Source organism: Apodemus sylvaticus, chromosome 3 (genome assembly GCF_947179515.1).
Source record: "Apodemus sylvaticus chromosome 3, mApoSyl1.1, whole genome shotgun sequence".
Lineage (NCBI taxonomy): Eukaryota > Metazoa > Chordata > Mammalia > Rodentia > Muridae > Apodemus > Apodemus sylvaticus.
The window spans coordinates 157,496,237-157,516,509 of record NC_067474.1 but is presented as its reverse complement, the minus strand read 5'-3'; the positions used below and the strand labels follow the sequence as shown (position 1 = coordinate 157,516,509).

Below are 20,273 nucleotides of genomic sequence, written 5' to 3'. Positions count from 1 at the left end.
AACTGTCAGAAAGGTAAAGATCAAAAACTCAGGTGACTGCTCATGATGGTGAGGATACGGAGAAAGAAAATACTCTTCCATTGCTGTGAGATTGCAAACTGGTGCAACCACTCTGGAAATGAATGTGGTGGTTCCTCAGAAAATTGAAAACAGTTCTACCTGATGAGCAAGCTATACCACTCTTGGGCATATATTCGAAAAATGCCCCTCCATACGACAAGACAGATGCTCCACTATGTTCAAAGCTGCCTAATTTGTAATAACCAGAAGCTGGAAACAGCCCAGATAGCCCTCAACCCAAGAATGGATACAGAAAACGTGATTCATTTACACAATGGAATACTATTCACCTATTCAAAACCAGGACATCATGAATTTTGCACATAAATGGATGGAACTAGAAAAATAACATCCTGTTTCATAACATGTATGGTATATACTAACTGGTAAGTGGATATTAGCCAAAAAGTACAGAATACCGAGATTGCAGGCCAGGCAATGTTATCTAGAAGAACTCATCTCAAAAAAAGAAGAAACAACATGTAATAGTGTATACAACCAAAATTTCAATTGATAACAAGGCTAGACTAGCTTGCATGGGATGAGGTATCCTTATGGAGCAAAAGGACTTACTTGATCTGGACACTGGTAACAAAACACCATATTCAGGCAGGGGAAGGCTGTGACTCCAAATTGCAAGAGACTGAGAGTTTCTCTGCCTGCTTTGACTTATTGTATATGTTTCAGCTGAACCCTCCCTTTGTAGCCACACCCTCCCAGTCAAAGGCAGCTTCTGATTCAATAATTAAGTCTCCACCTACCTGCTCATGTTCAGATTTGAACAGTGTTGCTAAATTGGATCTGTACACAGGAGGAATCTTAGACCAGATCCATAGTCAAGAATTTATTTATTGAAGATTGTGCCTGATGCCTTTGCTCAAATCACTTGTAAAGCAGAGTTAGGGGGATCTCTGAGTTCAAGACTGTGATGGTTTGTATGTGCATGACCTAGGGAGTGGCAATGCCGGGAGTATGGCCTTGTTGGAGTAGATGTAGCATTGTGGCTATGGACTTTAATTCCCTTGCCCTATCTGCCTAGGAGCCCCTAGTCTGATTGCAGTCTCTGGAGTTCAAGGCTGATCTTGGGTGCTCTGTTCATCATCAGCTGTGGCAGTTTGAGAAGGCTGAGGTGGGAGGATGCCAGCCAAATGAGTTTAAAGTCAGCTTTAGCTACAGAGTAAGCTTGAGGAGGGTCCAGCTAATGGACATAATGTCTTCTAATCTCATGTACATCCAAACCAAAATAAAGAAAGGTGGCTACCAGAAAAAAAGCTGCCCTCAGTTTCCCACAAGAGAAGGGTGTTAGAGAAAGTCTGCAGTGTATCTGGTACAATCTTCAGGACTGTGGTTCCAGACCTCTTCCTCTCTCTCGCTGTCTCTCTCTGCCTGTCTATCTCTCTGCCTGTTTTTCTCTGTCTGTCTCTCCCCATCACAACTGCAGTGCTTAAATTAAAGGCAGGGGTGAGATATCAGATGGGTGCTGTCTTAAAACAAAACAACAAAAGAAATAATCAAACTTTCATGGAATGCATGAAGTTTGTTTCTAAGACAAGAAATTTAATTTGTTTATCTGTGGTAACTTGCAAACATTTTGCACAAGTGAGAGATGAGAGAGAGAGAGAAGAGAGAGAGAGAGAGAGAGAGAGAGAGAGAGAGAGAGAGAGAGAGAGAGAGAGAGAGAACCTTTGTTCATACAAAAGGCCTGTTTCAGGAATTTAATAGCAAGGAGCAGGGATTCCCTGCCCCCCAACCAAAGCCATGTGTCAATTCTTTTCCAACTAGACAATAAAACATGACTGTGAGTTCTAATCCCAGCTCATACCAAAGGTCACTGAGTAAGTTGTAATAAACTTCAAACCCACTTTCTGTCTTCCTGTGATTCATCTCCCTAATGTGACCTCTTAAGAGAGTAAAGGTTATGTGTCCATGCACTGCACATAATGTGATGGTCTCTTTCTTTGTGACTGAAAACTTATTTCTAACACCTGCAAATGCATTGCAGGTTTCATCTCTAATGCAAGGTAAATTTTGGGCTTATTGTTTTTGTCAGGATCTACTTTCCTCTACCTCTGGAGGGCTTGAGTTAAAGATACACAATGCTGTGCCCACACTCAGGGTTAATTTCTTTGGAAAAAGCATTTATATGCTCATTCTGAAGGAGTTCCCCTACCACACCACTAAGCTCCTGCAGTTGATTCTGGAGCTGTACTCTACCCACTTGAGATTGCAATGATGACTTGTGTGAAGGCATTCTATAGAAGACTCCCTGCATTTTCCTGAATTCCAGGATATATTAAAGATGAAATAGCATCCCTGCAGGTAAATACTATCTTCATCTTATTTGACTCTTTAGAGAACTCAGTCTATACTTTGGGAAGAGACACTGCTTTTAAGCATAACCTGACAAATGCCTAGATAAAAACATCTATCTCTGATTTGCTTGTGTTGATTTTATAACCTGCCACTTTGCTGAAGTTGTTTATCAGCTGTAGGAGTTCTCTAGTGGAGGTTTTTGGGTCACTTAGGTAGACTATCATGTCATCTGCAAATAATGATAGTTTGAATTCTTCCTTTCCAATTTGTAACCCTTTGACCTCCTTATGTTGTCGAATTGCCCGAGCTAATACCTCAAGTACAATATTGAAAAGATAAGGAGAAAGGGGGAAGCCCTGTCTAGTTCCTGATTTTAGTAGGATTGCTTCAAGTTTCTCTCCATTTAGTTTGATGCTGGCTACTGGTTTGCTGTATATTGCTTTTACTATGTTTAGGTATGGGCCTTGAATTCCTGTTCTCTCCAAGACTTTAAGCATGAAAGAATGCTGAATTTTGTCAAATGCTTTTTCAGCATCCAATGAAATGACCATGTGTTTTTTTTTTTCTTTGAGTTTGTTTATGTAGTGGATTGCATTGATGGATTTCTGTATATTGAACCAACCCTGCATTCCCGGGATAAAGCCTACTTGATCAGGGTGGATGATCGTTTTGATGTGTTCTTGGATTTGGTTGGCAAGATTTTTATTGAGTATTTTTGCATCGATGTTCATAAGGGAAATTGGTCTGAAGTTCTCTTTCTTTGTTGGATCTTTGTGTGGTTTTGATATCAGCGTAATTGTGGCTTCATAGAAGGAATTGGGTAGTGTTCCTTCTGTTTCTATTTTGTGGAATAGTTTGAAGAGTATTGGTGTTAAGTCTTCTTTGAAGGTCTGATAGAATTCTGCACTGAAACCATCTCTTCCTGTGCTTTTTTTGGTTGGAAGACTTTCTATGACTCCTTCTATTTCTTTAGGTGTTATGGGACGTTTAGATGATCTATGTGGTCCTGATTTAATTTTGGTATTTGGTATCTGTCAAGGAAATTGTCCATTGTTCCTCCAGATTCTCCAGTTGTGTTGAGTATAGACTCTTGTAGTAGGATCCAATGACTTTTTTGATTTCCTCAGTTTCCGTTGTTATATCTCCCTTTTCATTTCTAAGTTTGTTAATTTGGATACTTTCTCTGTGCCCTTTGGTCAGTCTGGCTAAGGGTTTATCTATCTTGTTGATTTTCTCAAAGAACCAGCTCCTGGATTCGTTGATTCTTTGTACGGTTCTCTTTGTTTCCACTTGATTGATTTCAGCCCTGAGTTTGATGATTTCCTGTCTTCTACTCCTCCTGGGTGAATTGGCTTCTTTTTGTTCCAGGACTTTCAGGTGTGTTGTTAAGCTGCTAGTGTATGCTCTCTCCATTTTCTTTTTGGAGGCACTTAGGGCTATGAGTTTTCCTCTTACCACTGCTTTCATTGTGTCCCAAAGATTTGGGTATGTTGTGCTTTCATTTTCATTAAATTCTAAAAAGTCTCTGATTTCTTTCTTTATTTCTTCTTTGGTCAAGGTATCATTGAGTAGAGTATTATTCAGCCTCCATGTGTATGTGGGCTTTCTGTTGTTTTTGTTGCTATTGAAAATCACTCTTACACCATAGTGATCTGATAGGAGGCATGGGATTAGTTCGATCATCTTATATTTGTTGAGGTCTTCCTTGTGTCTAATTATATGGTCGATTTTGGAGAAGGTACCATGAGGTGCTGAGAAAAAGGTATATTCTTTTGCTTTAGGGTGAAATGTTCTATACATATCAGTCAAATCCAATTGGTCCAAATCTTCAATTATTTTTACTGTGTCCCTGTTTAGTTTCTGTTTTCCCGATCGGTCTATTGAGGAGAGTGGAGTGTTGAAGTCCCCCACAATTACTGTGTTAGGTACAATGTGTGCTTTGAGCTTTAGTAAAGTTTCTTTTATGAATGAGGGTGCCCTTGCATTTGGCGCATAGATGTTCAGAATTGAAAGTTCTTCTTGGTGAATTTTTCCTTTGACCAGCAAGAAGTGTCCTTCTGTGTCTCTTTTGATGAGGTTGAAAGTCAATTTTATATGATATTAGAATGGCTACTCCTGCTCGTTTCCTGTGACCATTGGCTTGTAAGATTGTCTTCCAGTCTTTTACTCTAAGGTAGTTTTTATCTTTGACACCGAGGTGTGTCTCCTGTATACAGCAAATTGTAGAGTCCTGTTTCCTTATCCAGTCTGTTAGTCTATGTCTTTTTATTGGGGAATTGAGACCATTGATGTTAAGAGATATTAAGGAATAGTGATTATTACTTCCTGTCATTTTTGATGTTATTTTTATATTTGAGTGGTTATCTTCTTTTGGGTTGGATGAAGGAAGGTAACTATCTTGCTTTTTCCAGGGTGTAGTTTCCCTCCTTGTATTGGAGTTTTCCTTCTATTATTCGTTGCAGAGCTGGGTTTGTGGAAAGATATTGTGTAAATTTGGTTTTGTCATGGAATATCTTGGTTTCTCCATCTATGGTGAATGAGAGTTTTGCTGGGTATAGTAGTCTTGGCTGACATTTGTTTTCTCTTAGAGTCTGCATGAGATCTGCCCAGGATCTTCTAGCTTTCATGGTCTCTGGTGAGAAGCCTGGTGTCATTCTGATACGTCTTCCTTTATATGTTACTTGGCCTTTCTCTCTTACTGCCTTTAATATTCTTTCTTTGTTTAGTGCATTTGGGGTTTTGATTATTATGTGACGGGAGGTATTTCTGCTCAGGTCCAGCCTGTTTGGAGTTCTGTAGGCTTCTTGTATATTCATAAGCATCTCCCTCTTTAGGTTAGGAAAGTTTTCTTCCATAATTTTGTTGAAGATATTTGCTGGCCCTTTAAGTTGTAAATCTTCACTCTCATCTATACCTATAATCCTTAGGTTTGGTCTTCTCATTGTATCCTGGATTTCCTGGATGTTCTGGGATACAAGCTTTTTGCATTTTGCATTTTCTTTGACAGTTGAGTCAATGGTTTCTATGGTATCTTCAGCATCTGAGATTCTTTCTTCCATCTCTTGTATTCTGTTGTTTATATTTGCATCTATGGCCCCTGATTTCTTCTCAAGGTTTTCTATCTCCAAAGTTGTCTCCCTTTGTGATTTCTTAGTTGTTTCTACTTCTGTTTTTAGATCCAGGATGGTTTTGCTCAGTTCCATCATTTGTTTGTTTGTGTTTTCCTGTAATTCTTTAAGAGATTTTTGTGTTTCCTCTTTCATGACTTTTGCCTGTTCACTCAAGTTCTCCTGCATTTCTTTAAGTTTTTTTTGTTTTGGGTTTTTTTTTGTTTGTTTGTTTTTTGCCTTTCTTCTTTATTGGCTTCTATCTCTTGGGCCTTATTCTCCTGCATTTCTTTAAGTGATTTTTGTGTTTCCATTGTACGGGTTTCTAGCTTATTCATGTTCCCCTGTATTTCTTTAAGAGATTCATTCATGTCCTTTTTGTGTTCTTCTAGCAGCATCATGAACAGTGATTTTAAATCCAAATCTTGTTTCTCTGGTGTGTTGGCATAACCAAGACTTGCTGATGTTGGAGAGTTTGGTTCAGATGCTGCCATACTGCATAGATTTCTGTTAGTAGCGTTCCTGCGTTTGCCCTTTGCCATCTTGTTCTCTAGAGCTAATTGGTCTTGTCTCTGGCTGGTGTTTCAGCCTCCTGAGAGGCTCTAGGGCTATTTCTGCAACACTGGATGGCAGGGTTTCCCCTGTTACAGATTACTGATTGTCCTCTTCTTGGGTACCCTTGCAGCCCTAGTGTTCTTTGCCCCAGACTGTGTCTGTGAACCAGATGGTTCCTGTTTGCTCCTTCAGAGAGTGCTAAGGCTGTATGCTGCAGGGACCATTTCTGCGTGTTGATCACTCTGCTGGGCAGCGGAACTCCCAACCGGGTTGGTGCACACAAGGCTAGCCTAGCTGCTCAGGCCCTGAGTCTAGGCAAAAGCCTGGCAGGCCAATGCCCGAGCAAAGTTCCCCTCAGCTGTGAGTGTTAATTGGATCTGTCAGGTGGCTAGGATAGTGGCCTGTGCGTGCTTCCTGAGAGTGCTGGGAGAGTCTGCTGGGCTAACAACCTCCTGGCAGGGTTGGCACACAGATGGCCCACCGAGCATCCCAGGGCCTGGGGCCAGTCCAGGGCCTGACCGTCTGAGACCCCTGCTATGTTCTCCTCGGGCTATGCCTGTTAGCCTGTTTGGTTTTCCCTGCTAGGTCTCTCTGGCTTCCCGTAGGCAGAATGGTGGCGGCCCGGGCAAACAATCTCCTGGTCGGCTCGCCACACAGATGGCCCACCGAACAGCCCAGGGCCTGGGGGCAGTCCAGGGCATGACCGTCTGAGACCCCTGCTATGTCTCGCGCGCCGGCCCGGACAAACACAAGCAAATCAGTGGCCTTCCTATACTCAAAGGGTAAGCAGGCTGAGAAAGAAATTAGGGAAATGACCCCCTTCACAATAGCCACAAACAGTATAAAGTATCTTGGGGTGACTCTTACCAAACGTGAAAGATCTGTATGACAAGAATTTCAAGACTCTGAAGAAGGAAATGGAAGAAGACCTCAAAAAATGGGAAAACCTCCCATGCTCATGGATCGGTAGAATCAATATAGGTAAAATGGCCATTTTGCCAAAAGCAACATACAGATTCAATGCAATACCCATCAAAATCCCAACTCAATTCTTCACAGAGTTAGAAAGAGCAATTATCAAATTCATCTGGAACAACAAAAAACCCAGGATAGCTAAAACTATTCTCAGCAACAAAAGAAAGACTGGGGGAATCAGTATCCCTGACCTCAAGCAATACTACAGAGCAATAGTGTGAAAAACTGCATGGTATTGGTACAGTGACAGGCAGGAGGATCAATGGAACAGGATTGAAGATCCAGAAATGAACCCACACACCTATGGCCACTTGATCCTCGACAAAGAGGCTGAAAACATCCAATGGAAGAAAGATAATCTTTTCAACAAATGGTGCTGCTTCAACTGGAGGTCAGCATGCAGAAGAATGCGAATTGATCCATCCTTGTCTCCTTGTACTAAGCTCAAATCCAAATGGATCAAGGACCTCCACATAAAGCCAGACACTCTGAAGCTAATAGAAAACACACTGAGGAAGACCCGTGAGTACATGGGCACAGGGAGAAAGTTTCTGAACAGAACACCAATAGTGTATGCTCTAAGAGCAAGAATTGACAAATAGGACCTCATAAAATTACAAAGTTTCTGTAAGGCAAAGGACACCATCAAGAGGACAAATCGGCAACCAACAAATTGGGAAAAGATCTTCACCAATCCTACATCAGATAGAGGGCTAATATCCAATATATATAAAGAACTCAAGAAGTTAGACTCCAGAAAACCAAACAACCCTATTAAAAAATGGGGTACAGAGTTAAACAAAGAATTCTCACCTGAAGAACTTCAGATGGCGGAGAAGCATCTTAAAAAATGCTCAACTTCATTAGTCATTAGGGAAATGCAAATCAAAACAACCCTGAGATTTCATCTTACCCCAGTCAGAATGGCTAAGGTTAAAAATTCAGGAGACAGCAGGTGTTGGAGAGAGTGTGGAGAAAGAGGAACACTCCTCCACTGCTGGTGGGGTTGCAAATTGGTACAACCACTCTGGAAATCTGTCTGGCGGTTCCTCTGAAAACTGGGCACCTCACTTCCAGAAGATCCTGCTATACCACTCCTGGGCATATACCCAGAGGATTCCCCACCATGTAATAAGGATACATGCTCTACTATGTTCATAGCAGCCCTATTTATAATTGTCAGATGCTGGAAGGAACCCAGGTATCCCTCAACAGAAGAGTGGATGCAAAAAATGTGGTATATCTACACAATGGAGTACTATTCAGCCATTAGAAACAATGAATTCACGAAATTCTTAGGCAAATGGATGGAGCTAGAGAACATCATACTAAGTGAGGTAACCCAGACTCAAAAGGTGAATCATGGTATGCACTCACTAATAAGTGGATATTAACCTAGAAAACTGGAATACTCAAAACATAATCCATACATCAAATGAGGTACAAGAAGAAAGGAGAAGTGGCCCCTTGTTCTGGAAAGACTCAGTGAAGCAGTATTTGGCAAAACCAGAATGGGGAAGTGGGAAGGGGTGGGTGGGAGGACAGGGGAAGAGAAAAGGGCTTACAGGACTTTCGGGGAGTAGGGGGCTAGAAAAGGAGAAATCATTTGCAATGTAAATAAAAAATTATGTCGAATAAAAACAAAAAGAAAATGGGGTACAGAGTTAAACAAAGAATTTTCACCTGAAGAACTTCGGATGGCGGAGAAGCATCTTAAAAAATGCTCAACTTCATTAGTAATTAAGGAAATGCAAATCAAAACTACCCTGAGGTTTCACCTTACACCAGTCAGAATGGCTAAGATTAAAAACTGAGGAGACAGCAGGTGTTGGAGAGGGTGTGGAGAAAGAGGAACACTCCTCCACTGCTGGTGGGGTTGCAAATTGGTACAACCATTCTGGAAATCAGTTTGGCAGTTCCTCCAAAAACTGTGCACCTCACTTTCAGAAGATCATGCTATACCACTCCTGGGCATATACCCAGAGGATTCCCCACCATGTAATAAGGATACATGCTCTACTATGTTCATAGCTGCCTATCTATAGCAGAAGGCTATCTATGACCTCCTTCTATTTCTTTAGGGGTTATGGGACTGTTTAGATGATCTATTTGATCCTGAGTTAATTTTGGTATTTGGTATCTGTCTAAGAAATTGTCCATTTCCTCCAGATTCTCTAGTTGTGTTGAGTACAGGCTTTTGTAGTAGGATCTGATGATTTTTTGAATTTCCTCAGTTTCTGTTGTAATATCTCCCTTTTCATTTCTAATTTTGTTAATTTGGATACTGACTCTGTGCCCTTTGTTTAGTCTTGTTGATTTTCTCAAAGAACCATCTCCTGGTTTTGTTGAATTTTTGTATGGTTCTCCTTGTTTCTACTTGATTGATTTCGGCCCCGAGTTTGATGATTTCCTGCCTTCTACTCCTCCTGGGTGAAATAGCTTCTTTTTGTTCCAGGGCTTTCAGGTGTGTCATTAAGCTGGTAATGTATGCTCTCTCCAATTTCTTTTTGGAGGCACTCAGGGCTATGAGTTTTCCTCTTAGCACTGCTTTCATTGTGTCCCATAGATTTGGGTATGTTGTGTCTTCATTTTCATTGTGTTCTAAAAAGTCTTTAATTTCTTTCTTTATTTCTTCCTTGACCAAGGTATCATTGAGTAGAATATTGTTCAATTTCCACGTGTATGTGGGTTTTCTGTTGTTTTTGTTGCTATTGAAGACCACTGTTACTCCATAGTGATCTGATAGGAGGCATGGGATTAGTTTGATCTTCTTATATTTGTTGAGATCTGTCTTGTGACCAATTATATGGTCGATGTTGGAGAAGGTACCATGAGGTGCTGAGAAAAAGGTATATTCTTTTGCTTTAGGATAGAATGTTCTATATATATCTGTTAAATCTAATTGGTCCAAAGCTTCAATTAGTTTCATTGTGTCCCTGTTCAGTTTCTGTTTTCCGGATCGGTCCATTGAGGAAAGTGCAGTGTTGAAGTCACCCACAATTATTGTGTTAGGTGCAATGTTAGGAGTCAATTTTATCTGATATTAAAATGGCTACTCCAGCTTGTTTCCTGAGACCATTTGCTTGTAAAATTGTCTTCCAGCCTTTTACTCTAAGGTAGTGTTTGTCTTTGACCCTGAGGTGTGTTTCCTGTAAGTAGCAAAATGTAGGGTCCTGTTTACGTATCCATCTGTTAGTCTATTTCTTTTTATTGGGGCATTGAGTCCATTGATGTTAAGAGATATTAAGGAATAGTGATTGTTACTTCCTGTCATTTTTGACGTTATTTTTTAAATTTGATTGCTTAACTTCTTTTGGGTTTGATGAAAGGTTACTATCTTGCTTTTTCCAGGGTGAAGTTTCCCTCCTTGTATTGGTGTTTTCCTCCTATTATCCTTTGTAGGGCTGGGTTTGTGGATGTATATTGGGTAAACTTGGTTTTGTCATGGAATATCTTAGTTTCTCCATCTATGGTGATTGAGAGTTTTGCTGGATATAGTAGTTTTGGCTGGCATTTGTGTTTTCTTAGAGTCTGCATGAGATCTGCCCAGGATCTTCTAGCCTTCATAGTCTCAGGTGAAAAGTCTGCTGTGATTCTGATAGGTCTTCCTTTATATGTTACTTGGCCTTTTTCTCTTACTGCCTTTAATATTCTTTCTTTGTTTAGTACATTTGGTGTTTTGATTATTATGTGACGGGTAGTATTTCTGTTCTGGTCCAGTCTGTTTGGAGTTCTGTAGGCTTCTTGTATAGTCATGGGCATCTCTCTCTTCAGGTTAGGGAAGTTTTCTTCCATAATTTTATTGAAGATATTTGCTGGCCCTTTAAGTTGTAAATCTTTACTCTCATCTATACCTATAATCCTTAGGTTTGGTCTTCTCATTGTGTCCTGGATTTCCTTGATATTTTGGGTTACAAGCTTTTTGCATTTTGCATTTTCTTTAACTGTTGAGTCCATGGTTTCTATGGTATCTTCAGCATCTGAGATCTTTCTTCTATCTCTTGTATTCTGTTGTTGATATTTGCATCTCTGTCCCCTGATTTCTTCCCAAGGCTTTCTATCTCCAAACTTGTCTCCCTTTGAGTTTTCTTAGTTGTTTCTACTTCTGATTTTAGATCCTGGGTGGTTTTGCTTAGCTCCTTCACTTGATTGTTTGTGCTTTCCTGTAATTCTTTAAGAGATTTTTGTGTTTCCTCTTTCATGACCTCAGCCTGTTGACCAAAGTTCTCCTGTATTTCTTTAAGTGTTTTTTGCGTTTCCTCATTATTGGCTTTTGTATTCTCCTGGATTTCTTTCAATGATTTTTGTGTTTCCCTTGCAAGGGCTTCTAACTTTTGATCCATTTTCTCCTGAATTTCTTTAAGTATGTCCTTCATGTGTTCCTGTACCAGCATCATGACCAGTGATTTTAAATCCAAATCGTGTTTTACTGGTGTGATGGGGTATCCAGGACATGCTGGTAAAGGAGAATTGGGTTCGAATGTTGCCATATTGCCTTGATTTCTGTTAGTGATGTTCCTTTGTTTGCCTTTTGCCATCTAGTTCCCTCTGGTGTTAGTTGGTCTTGTCAATGCTGGACTCACCAGTGCAAGCTGCCCCTTCCCAGGTGGCCTCTGGTGCACACCTTACCTCCTGCACTGCCTGGAGACAGGGTGCTGTTGCCCAGGCTGTTCAGATCCCAAAGCTGGCACCTGAAGGCTCCTGCTGGGGCCCGCTGGATTCACCGGAGCACACCGACTTCTCCCTGCTGGCTGCCGGAAGCCTCTTTTGCCTCTTGTATGACCTGGAGATGTGGTGTTGCTGCCCAGGCTGATCTGGATCTGGAAGCTGAGAGATCTGAGGGCTCCTGCCAGAGGCCTCAGGACTGAAACCTAATCTCTGTGCCACAGGAGCAAGCTGTGCTGTGAGCTCCCAGACAGCCTCTGGGTGCACACCAGGTCTCCTGCACTTCCTGGAGACCAAGTGCTGTGGCCCAGGCTGTTCTGATCCCAAAGCAGGCACCTGAAGGCTCCTGCTGGGGCCCGCTGGATTCACCAAAGCACACCGACTTCTCCCCGCTGGCCGCCCAGAAGCCCATCTTGCCTCTTGCATGACCTGGAGATGTGGTGTTGCTGCCCAGGCTGATCTGGATCTGGAAGTGGAGAGATTTGAGGGTTCCCGCCAGAGGCCTCAGGACTGGAACCTAAGCTCAGTGCCACTCAAGTACCCCAAATTTATGCATCCATATCCAAGGACCACAGAGAAAGTCATCTCCTCAGAGACAAAGTGCTGGATCAATCTTCTCTTACTGGGAGTAAGAGCATAATATTGGGGAAGCAGGGAGCACAAACCTAGGACTGGGATATCAGGAGCACAGCCCTGGAGTATCAGGAGCACAGAGATTTATTCTAGATGACTCCCTGGAAGATAAAGAAGCAGATGCTTACCACTAGGTTGAGCATCTTACTGATGCCCATTGGTCTTGCTCTTGGACCCTCAATTCAGAAATAGTAACTCTGAGCAAATTTGATGTCCCAAATATTTGAATTCCTCCATCTCAAGCTCAGCTAGGGAGAAAGGCATGAACTCTCATTCCTTTGCAAGTCAGTAGTGTTATTTTCACAGCCCAGTTTTTTTACTTCATTTTAAGGATTCATTCAAGACTTTATTTTCTTTATTAAAATAATTTATATGAGTACATGGCTGTGTTTGTGTGCAAGTATATGCAAGCACTCACAGAAACAAGAAAGGACATCAGATTCCCTGGAACTGGATTTAAAAACATTATAGCTGCATATTATGGGTACTAGAACTCCAATTCAGGTCCTGTGCAAGTACAGAAAGAACTCTTAACCTATTTGCTAGATCTCCAATCAAAACTTATTTTTTGTTTTTGTTTTGAGATTCAGTTTCACAGGGAATCTCTGGATTTTCCAGAACTGATTTTGTAGACCAGGTTGGCCTGAAAAACACAAAAATATGCCTGCCTCTATCTCTCAGCTCCTAAACTTAACACAGGTTCTCTGTGTTTTCAAAAAATTCTTCCCCAAAATTTCACCTAGTGATGTTGGTCTCTTCTTAACTACTGCTGGTATCTCAGCTCTAGCTGACAAGCATCAAATATCCCAGCAAAGCAAAGTTTCACTTTAGTGGTTATGGTAGTTCGTTAACCACAGCTGGTTCCTCAGCTCCAGGTAACCAGAACCTGAGAATCTCAATTCAAAATAGCAAATAGCCCTGAAAGAATCACTAAATTTCTCTCTAAAATTTCAGACCTGAGAATTTCAACATTCTTATCTTGTCTTTCAAGCTCCTCAAGAACTTTCCAATTAGTTATCAAGTCTCAGTAACATTTCTATCCCAAAATCCCAAAGTCATTCCAAACCCAAACCTGCTCAGGACTATCTCAGCAATATGTTTCTATGGTGGAACCAACTTGTCTTAGTCAGGGTTTCTATTGCTGTGAGGAAATTCCATAACCAAAAAGTAATGAGGACTCTGTCAGTCTCCCATGTGTCACCAGTTAACTGATTCTAGATAGTAAGCAGACTTTCTGCTACTCAGAGCACACTCCAACAGGTTGTAAAACTGTTAACCAATAGTCTTTAAAAGGGTACTAATGATTTATTATAGGTTATAAGACAGAAGGTAAAATATTGACTGGATTTCTCTATACAAAACTTCACTAATAACTTAGTTGTGGTTTATAACTCTCAGTGAACCTGTGGAGCTATGACAAGTGATGAAAGTTTAGCAAGACCATTACTCCTAATGGACATTCATGGAAACATTCACTGTTGTAAATTTCTTACTAGATTTAAAGCTTAAATTTGTATAAAACTTGTGATCAACTTTTTAACATGTGATCATGTATTCTGAAAGATATATAAGTGCTAAGTCACTACTCAGCTGCAGAAAATGTCTTTGACAGAACATTTTTTTGTTAGATCTGAACAGAACTTATTAGAACAGAACTGATGATAATGTTTTCAGTCAGGACACAAGAGAATTTTTTAGATAGACTCAAACTCAAAAAGAACTTAGAAGTAAAGGCATAGCATTGTATGAAAATGCATTGAGAGTAAGAGCGTTATTGTGACAACAGAGCAGGATGAGAGAGCAAGGACAGGAGAATGCAGAGTAGAATAACTTATATTTGTATTCGATATATTCTTTATTTACATTTCAAATGATTTCCCCTTTTCTGGATGCCCCCCTCCCCAAAAGTCCCATAAGCCCTCTTACCTCCCCCTGTTCCCCAATCAACCCCCTCCCGTTTCCCTGTCCTGGTATTCCCCTACACTGTGGTATAGAGCCTTTCCAGGGTTAAGGACCTCTTCTTCCATCTTCTTGGGCATCATTTGTTATGTGAATTATTTCCTGTGTATTCCATGCTTCTGGGGATAATATACACTTATGAGTGCATACCAAGTGGGTTCTTTTGTGATTGTACCACCTCACTTAGAATGATATTCTCCAATTCCACCCACTTGCCTAAGAATTTCATTAATTCATTGTTTTTAATAGCTGAGTGGTATTCCATAGTGTAAATATACCACAATTTCTATATCCATTCTTCCATTGAAGGACATATTTGGGGCATCTATCCAGCTTCTGGCTATTAGAAATAGGGCTGCTATGAGCATAGTGGAGCAGGTATCTTTATTACATGTTGGGAAATCCTCTGGGTATATGCCCAAGAGTGGTATAGCTGGGTCCTCTGGTAGTATCATGCCCAGTTTTATGAGGAAACGCCAGACTGATTTCCAGAGTGATTGTACCAGCCTGCAAACACACCAACAGTGGAGAAGTCTTCCGTCTTCTCAACATCCTTGCCAGTACCTGTTTTCTCCTGAGTTTTTTATCTTAGCCATTCTAACTGGTGTGAGGTGAAATCTCAGGGTTGTTTTGATTTGCATTTCCCTGATGACTAAGAATATTGTACATGTCTTTAGGTGCTTCTCAGCCATTCGATATTTCTCAGGTGAATATTCTTTGTTTAGCTCTGTACCCCATTTTTAATAGGGTTATTTGGCCTTCTGGAGTCTACTTTCTTGACTTCATTGTATATCTTGGATAAAAGCCCTCTGTCAGATGTAGGGTTGGTTAAGATGTTTTTCCCAATTTCTTGTTTGCCATTTTGTATGAATCAAATGGATTTAACAAATACCTACAGAACATTTCATCCTAAATCCAAAGAATATAACTTCTTCTCAGGATTGCATGGTACCTTCTCCAAAATTGACCATATAATTGGTCACAAAACCAACCTCAACATATATAAGATTAAACTAATTCCATGCCTCCTATCAGATCACTATGGCGTAACGGTGGTCTTCAATAGCAACAAAAACAAAAGAAAGTCCACAAACACATGGAAGCTGAACAATACCCTACTCAATGATACCTTGGTCAAGGTAGAAAGAAGGAAAGAAATCAAAACCGTTTTAGAATTAAATGAAAATGAAGGCACAACATACCCAAATTTATAAGACACAATAAAGCAGTACTAAAAGGAAATCTCATAGCTCTGAGTGCCTCCAAAAAGAAGCTAGAGAGAGCATACACTAGCAGCTTAACAGCACACCTGGAAGCTTCAGAGTAGAAAGAAGCAAATTCACCCAAGAAGAGTAGAAGGCAGAAAATCATCAAAATCAGGGCTGAAATCAACCAGATTGAAACAAAAAGAACTATACAAAGAATCAACAAAACCAGGAGCTGGTTCTTTGAGAAAATCAACAAGATAGATAAACCTTTAGCCAGACTAACCAGAGGGCACAGAGACAGTATCCAAATTAACAAAATCAGAAATGAAAAGCAAGAAATATCAACAGAAACTGAGGAAATTAAAAAATTATCATATCCTACTACAAAAGCCTATACTCAACACAACTGGAAAATTTGGATGAAATGGACAATTTCCTAGACAGATAACAAATACCAAAGTTTAATCAGGATCAGATAGACCATCTAAATGGTCCCATAACCCCCCAAAAATAGAAGTGGTCATTGACAGTCTCCCAACCAAAAAGCACAGGAACAGATAGATAGTTTTAGTGCAAAATTCCATCAAACCTTCAAAGAAGACCTAACACCAATATTCTACAAAATAGAAACAGAAGAACACTACCCATCTCTTTCAATGAGGCGACAATTTCATTGATACCAAAAACACACAAAGATCCATAAAAAAGAGAACTTTAGACCAATTTCCCTTATGAATATCAACGCAAAAATACTCAATAAAATTCTTGCCAACAGAATCCAAGAACACATCAAAATGATGATTCACCATGATCAAGTAGGCTTCATCCCAGGGATCCAGGGATTTTTCAATATACAGAAATCCATCAATGTGACCCACTACATAAACAAACTCAACCCATGATTATTTCATTAGATGCTGAAAAAGCATTTGACAAATTCAGCATCTTTTCATGTTAAAGGTCTTGGAAAGAACAGGAATTCAAGGCCCATACATAAACATAATAAAAACATATACAGCAAAACAGTAACCAACATCAAACTAAATGGAGAGAAATTTGAAGCAACCCTCTAAAATCAGGGACTAGACAATGCTACCCTCTCTTTCCATATTTATTCTGTCATATATGACTTTGATAGCTTGAAGTGAGCCATTGCAATGGTCTCTAAGGGATTCTTTAAGCACTTAGAGAAAGACAAAGAAGATCATTTCAATAATATTCAATAGTGACAAAGAGAGGGACATTTTTCAAGGTAGAAGAGCCTACCTATGCCAAGGTCATTCTGAGCTCATAATGAAATTCAAGACAAGAATGCTGCTCCATGATAAAGAATACCAAATCAAGTTTTGTCAATATAAGAAGAGGACACACACCATCATTGTGGATGTTTCTGCAGGTAGCTCTACAGTTTTCTCTGCACTTCCAAGCACAAAACCACATCAGTGGACAAAATTATTTCAGAAAGGAAGACCCAGTAGGACTGAGTAGGAAACACCTTGAACCATTCCTGTGTGTGAACACATCATGGGCTCAATGAGGTTCACCTCCATAGCACAGTCTGTGTCCTATCCATATAGCATCCCTGTGGCCATAATTACTCAGATAGTCTGTGAACCATGGGGATCAGAGGCAGATAGAAACTGTACATACAATTCTGAGGACAGAGCTAACATGGGACAATATGTGATATTAGCTCTCATACCCTGTAAAGATCTGTCTTTCCTACATCTGAGACCTAGGCCAAGACCTTTTCTAAATCATTGGCACATCCATGACAGTCTAAGTTTAATGAGGCAACAACAGAGGATTTCTACTAGAATAGTAGAAAGACTCTGATCAATTATTTTAAAGTCATATAAATGTGAATTCAACAGTGTCTGAGAAACCACAAGTGTACACAGTTGTTTTATGTAACACAGAAAGCCTTTGCTCTGGCCCCTGGATAAAGCTCTCCATCCTAAATATTGTGATTAAAGGTGTGTGCCCCCAATGGCTGGCTTACTTTTGAAATTTTTTCCGATGTAATGTCTCACAGTATACTAAAGGGCTATCAGCAATTCATTGTGTAGCCAATGCTAACCTGTATGTCTCAGTAATCCTCCTGCCTCAGTGTAGTGTTATAGAGTGTTCACATTGATTAAATCTCAATGAAGACAATAAAGTGAACTTAGACATGGTGTATGTAAGAACCCACTCACAGAGTAACTGCACAAATAGTACTGCTTTCTTCTTTTTGACAATTATAAAGTTAAATAATATTATATTTACATCTATATATTTGCATTAATATTTTCATGCATTTTACAGGTCTGTACATTTATATCAAAATAAGTAGATACTAAACATTTTAGTGTAAATGCCAAAAATACTGAAAAGTATAGTTACTTAATTTTTCATTTTTACAAAAAGTCCATACTAGTTCTACTTTAAAGAGTAGGAACATAAAAGTTATAGAACACTTTAGGAAAAATAGAAATTCCCTCTGTTTAATTGGAAAGTGTTCCAGTTGAAATCTGTTGTTTTTGTTGGGATGTGTTATATTGTATGTATATTTCTACATATTTTAGTATTTTCTGTTTTAGAAAAGAGTTTTGGTAAAATCTTTGATTTACACACATGCACACACACATGTACACACACATATTCATGTATTTGTTTATTTTTACTTGTTCAATTTATATCCTGCTCACTGCCTCCTCCCTACCACATCCTCCCATAGTTCTTTCCCCGTGCCTCTTCCCCTTCTTCTCTGAGTCAGCGGGCCTCCCCTGGCTAGGCCCCCACCCTCAAACTCCAAGTCTACCAGGCTAGACATATCCTCTCCCACTGAAACCAGACAAGACAGTCCAACTAAAACATATCCCAGGTACAGGCATCAGCTTTGGAAGGGCCCCTGCTCCAGTTGTTCCAGACCAGTAAGAAGACTAAGCTGCACATCTGTTACATATGTGGGAGATGCCTAGGCCCAGAGCACATGTTCGTTGGTTGGTGGTACTGTCCCTGAGAATGGCAAGAGACTAGGTTAGTTGTCTCTTCTTCCTGTGGAGTTCCTGTTCCATTTGGGGCCTGCACCCTTCTTCCAATTCTTCCATAAGTATCCCCAAGTTTCATCCAATGCTTTGCTGTGGGTGTCTCTATCTGACTGAGTCAGCTGCTGTGTGGAATGTCTGAAAGGACAGCATTTCAGGACTTCTGTCTGCAAGCATGAGAGAGTATCATTAATACTTTCAGAAACTGGTGCTTGTCCTTGGGAATGATCTTAAGTTGGGCTCATTATTGGTTGGCCTTTCCCTCAGTCTCTGCTCCATCCCATGTCCCTGCATTTCTTGTAGACAGGATAAGATTTGGGTCAAAAGTTTTATGGGTTGTTTGGTGCCCCTATCACTCCAATAGGGATCCTGCCCAGCTACAGGAGATCACCTCTTCAGGTTTCATTTCCCTAGTGCTGTGACTCACAGCTAAGGTCATACTCATTGATTATTGGTCAGCTCTCTTTTGCAGGTCTCGGTCTCGTCCTGGAGATGCCCCTTACATCCCCCAATTCCCCTTCCCATCACCTCTCGAACCTAGTTCTCTCCCTTTCTCTGACTCTCATGACTATTTTATTCACCCTTCTAAGTGAGATTAAAGCATCCTCTCTTATGCCTTCCTTCTGTTTAGCTTCTTTGTGTCTGTGGACTGTAGAGTGAGCATCTTGCATTTTATGGCTAATATCCACTTATAAGTGAATGCATATCATGTGTGTCCTAATGGGACAGGGTTTTCTTGCTCAGGAATATATTCTCAAGATCCATCTGTTTTCCTGCAAAATTCATGATGTCTGTGTTTTTCATAGTTGAATAGTATGCCATTGTGTGAATAGTATTCCATAGTGTAGATTTATCACATTTTCCTTATCCATTCTTCAGTTCAGGGATATCTAGGTTTTTTGGTTTGTTTATTTGTTTTGTTTTTGTTTTTGTTTTTGTTTCTACCTATAATGAATAAAGCTTCTATGAACATCATTGAACAGTGTTTTTGTGATATGGTGGTGCATCTTTTGGTTATATACCCAGGAGTAGTATGGCCCAATCTTGAGGTAGAACTATTCCTAGTTTTCTGAGAAACTCGAAAATTGATTTCCAATGTGGCTGTACAAGTTTGCACTCCCAACAGCAAAGGAGAAATGTTCCACTTGCTTTACTTGATGACCAGCATGTGCTATCATGTGAATTGTGATTGTACCAATCAGATGGATGTAAAATGGAACCTCAGGTTTGTTTTAATTGGTATTTCCCTTTGAGTAAGGGCATTTGAACATTGAAACACTTTGAATGTTTAAAAGCTTCACCAACTTCCAATATTCATCTGTTGGACATTTGCTGCTTAGTTTTGTGCCACACTTAAATTAGGATTTTTAAATTAGGATTTTTGGGTTGTTCATGTCTAACTTCTTGAGTTCTTTATACATTTTAGATGTTAGCACTCTGTCAGGTGTAGGGTTGGTGAAGATTCTTGCCCAACCTGAGGACATCCATTTTGTCTCATTGACAGTACCCTTTGCCTTACAGAAGCTTTGCCATTTTATCAGGTTTCATTTATCAGTTGCTGATCTTAGAACATGAGCCATTGGTGTTCTGCCCAGGAACAGAAATGAGATGGGGATTGCATTGCATCTGTAGATTGAATTTTGTAAAATACTTCTTATATTTTTCACTAAGTTAATCCTAGTTAACCATGGGAGATCTTTCCATCTTCTGATATCTTCTTCAATTTCCTTTCTCAGTGACTTGACATTCTTGTCATATACATCTTTCAC

General features: G+C 40.1%; 1 protein-coding gene across 1 annotated transcript in view; it reads right to left on the bottom strand.

Moving 5' to 3' along the window:
* The window catches only part of LOC127680400 (oogenesin-1-like), a 63,271-nt gene that overhangs the window by 6,000 nt on the left and 36,998 nt on the right, over window positions 1-20,273 (bottom strand). The window contains 1 exon segment of the mRNA XM_052175866.1: window positions 634-719. Coding sequence (XP_052031826.1) covers window positions 634-719 — 86 coding nt within the window.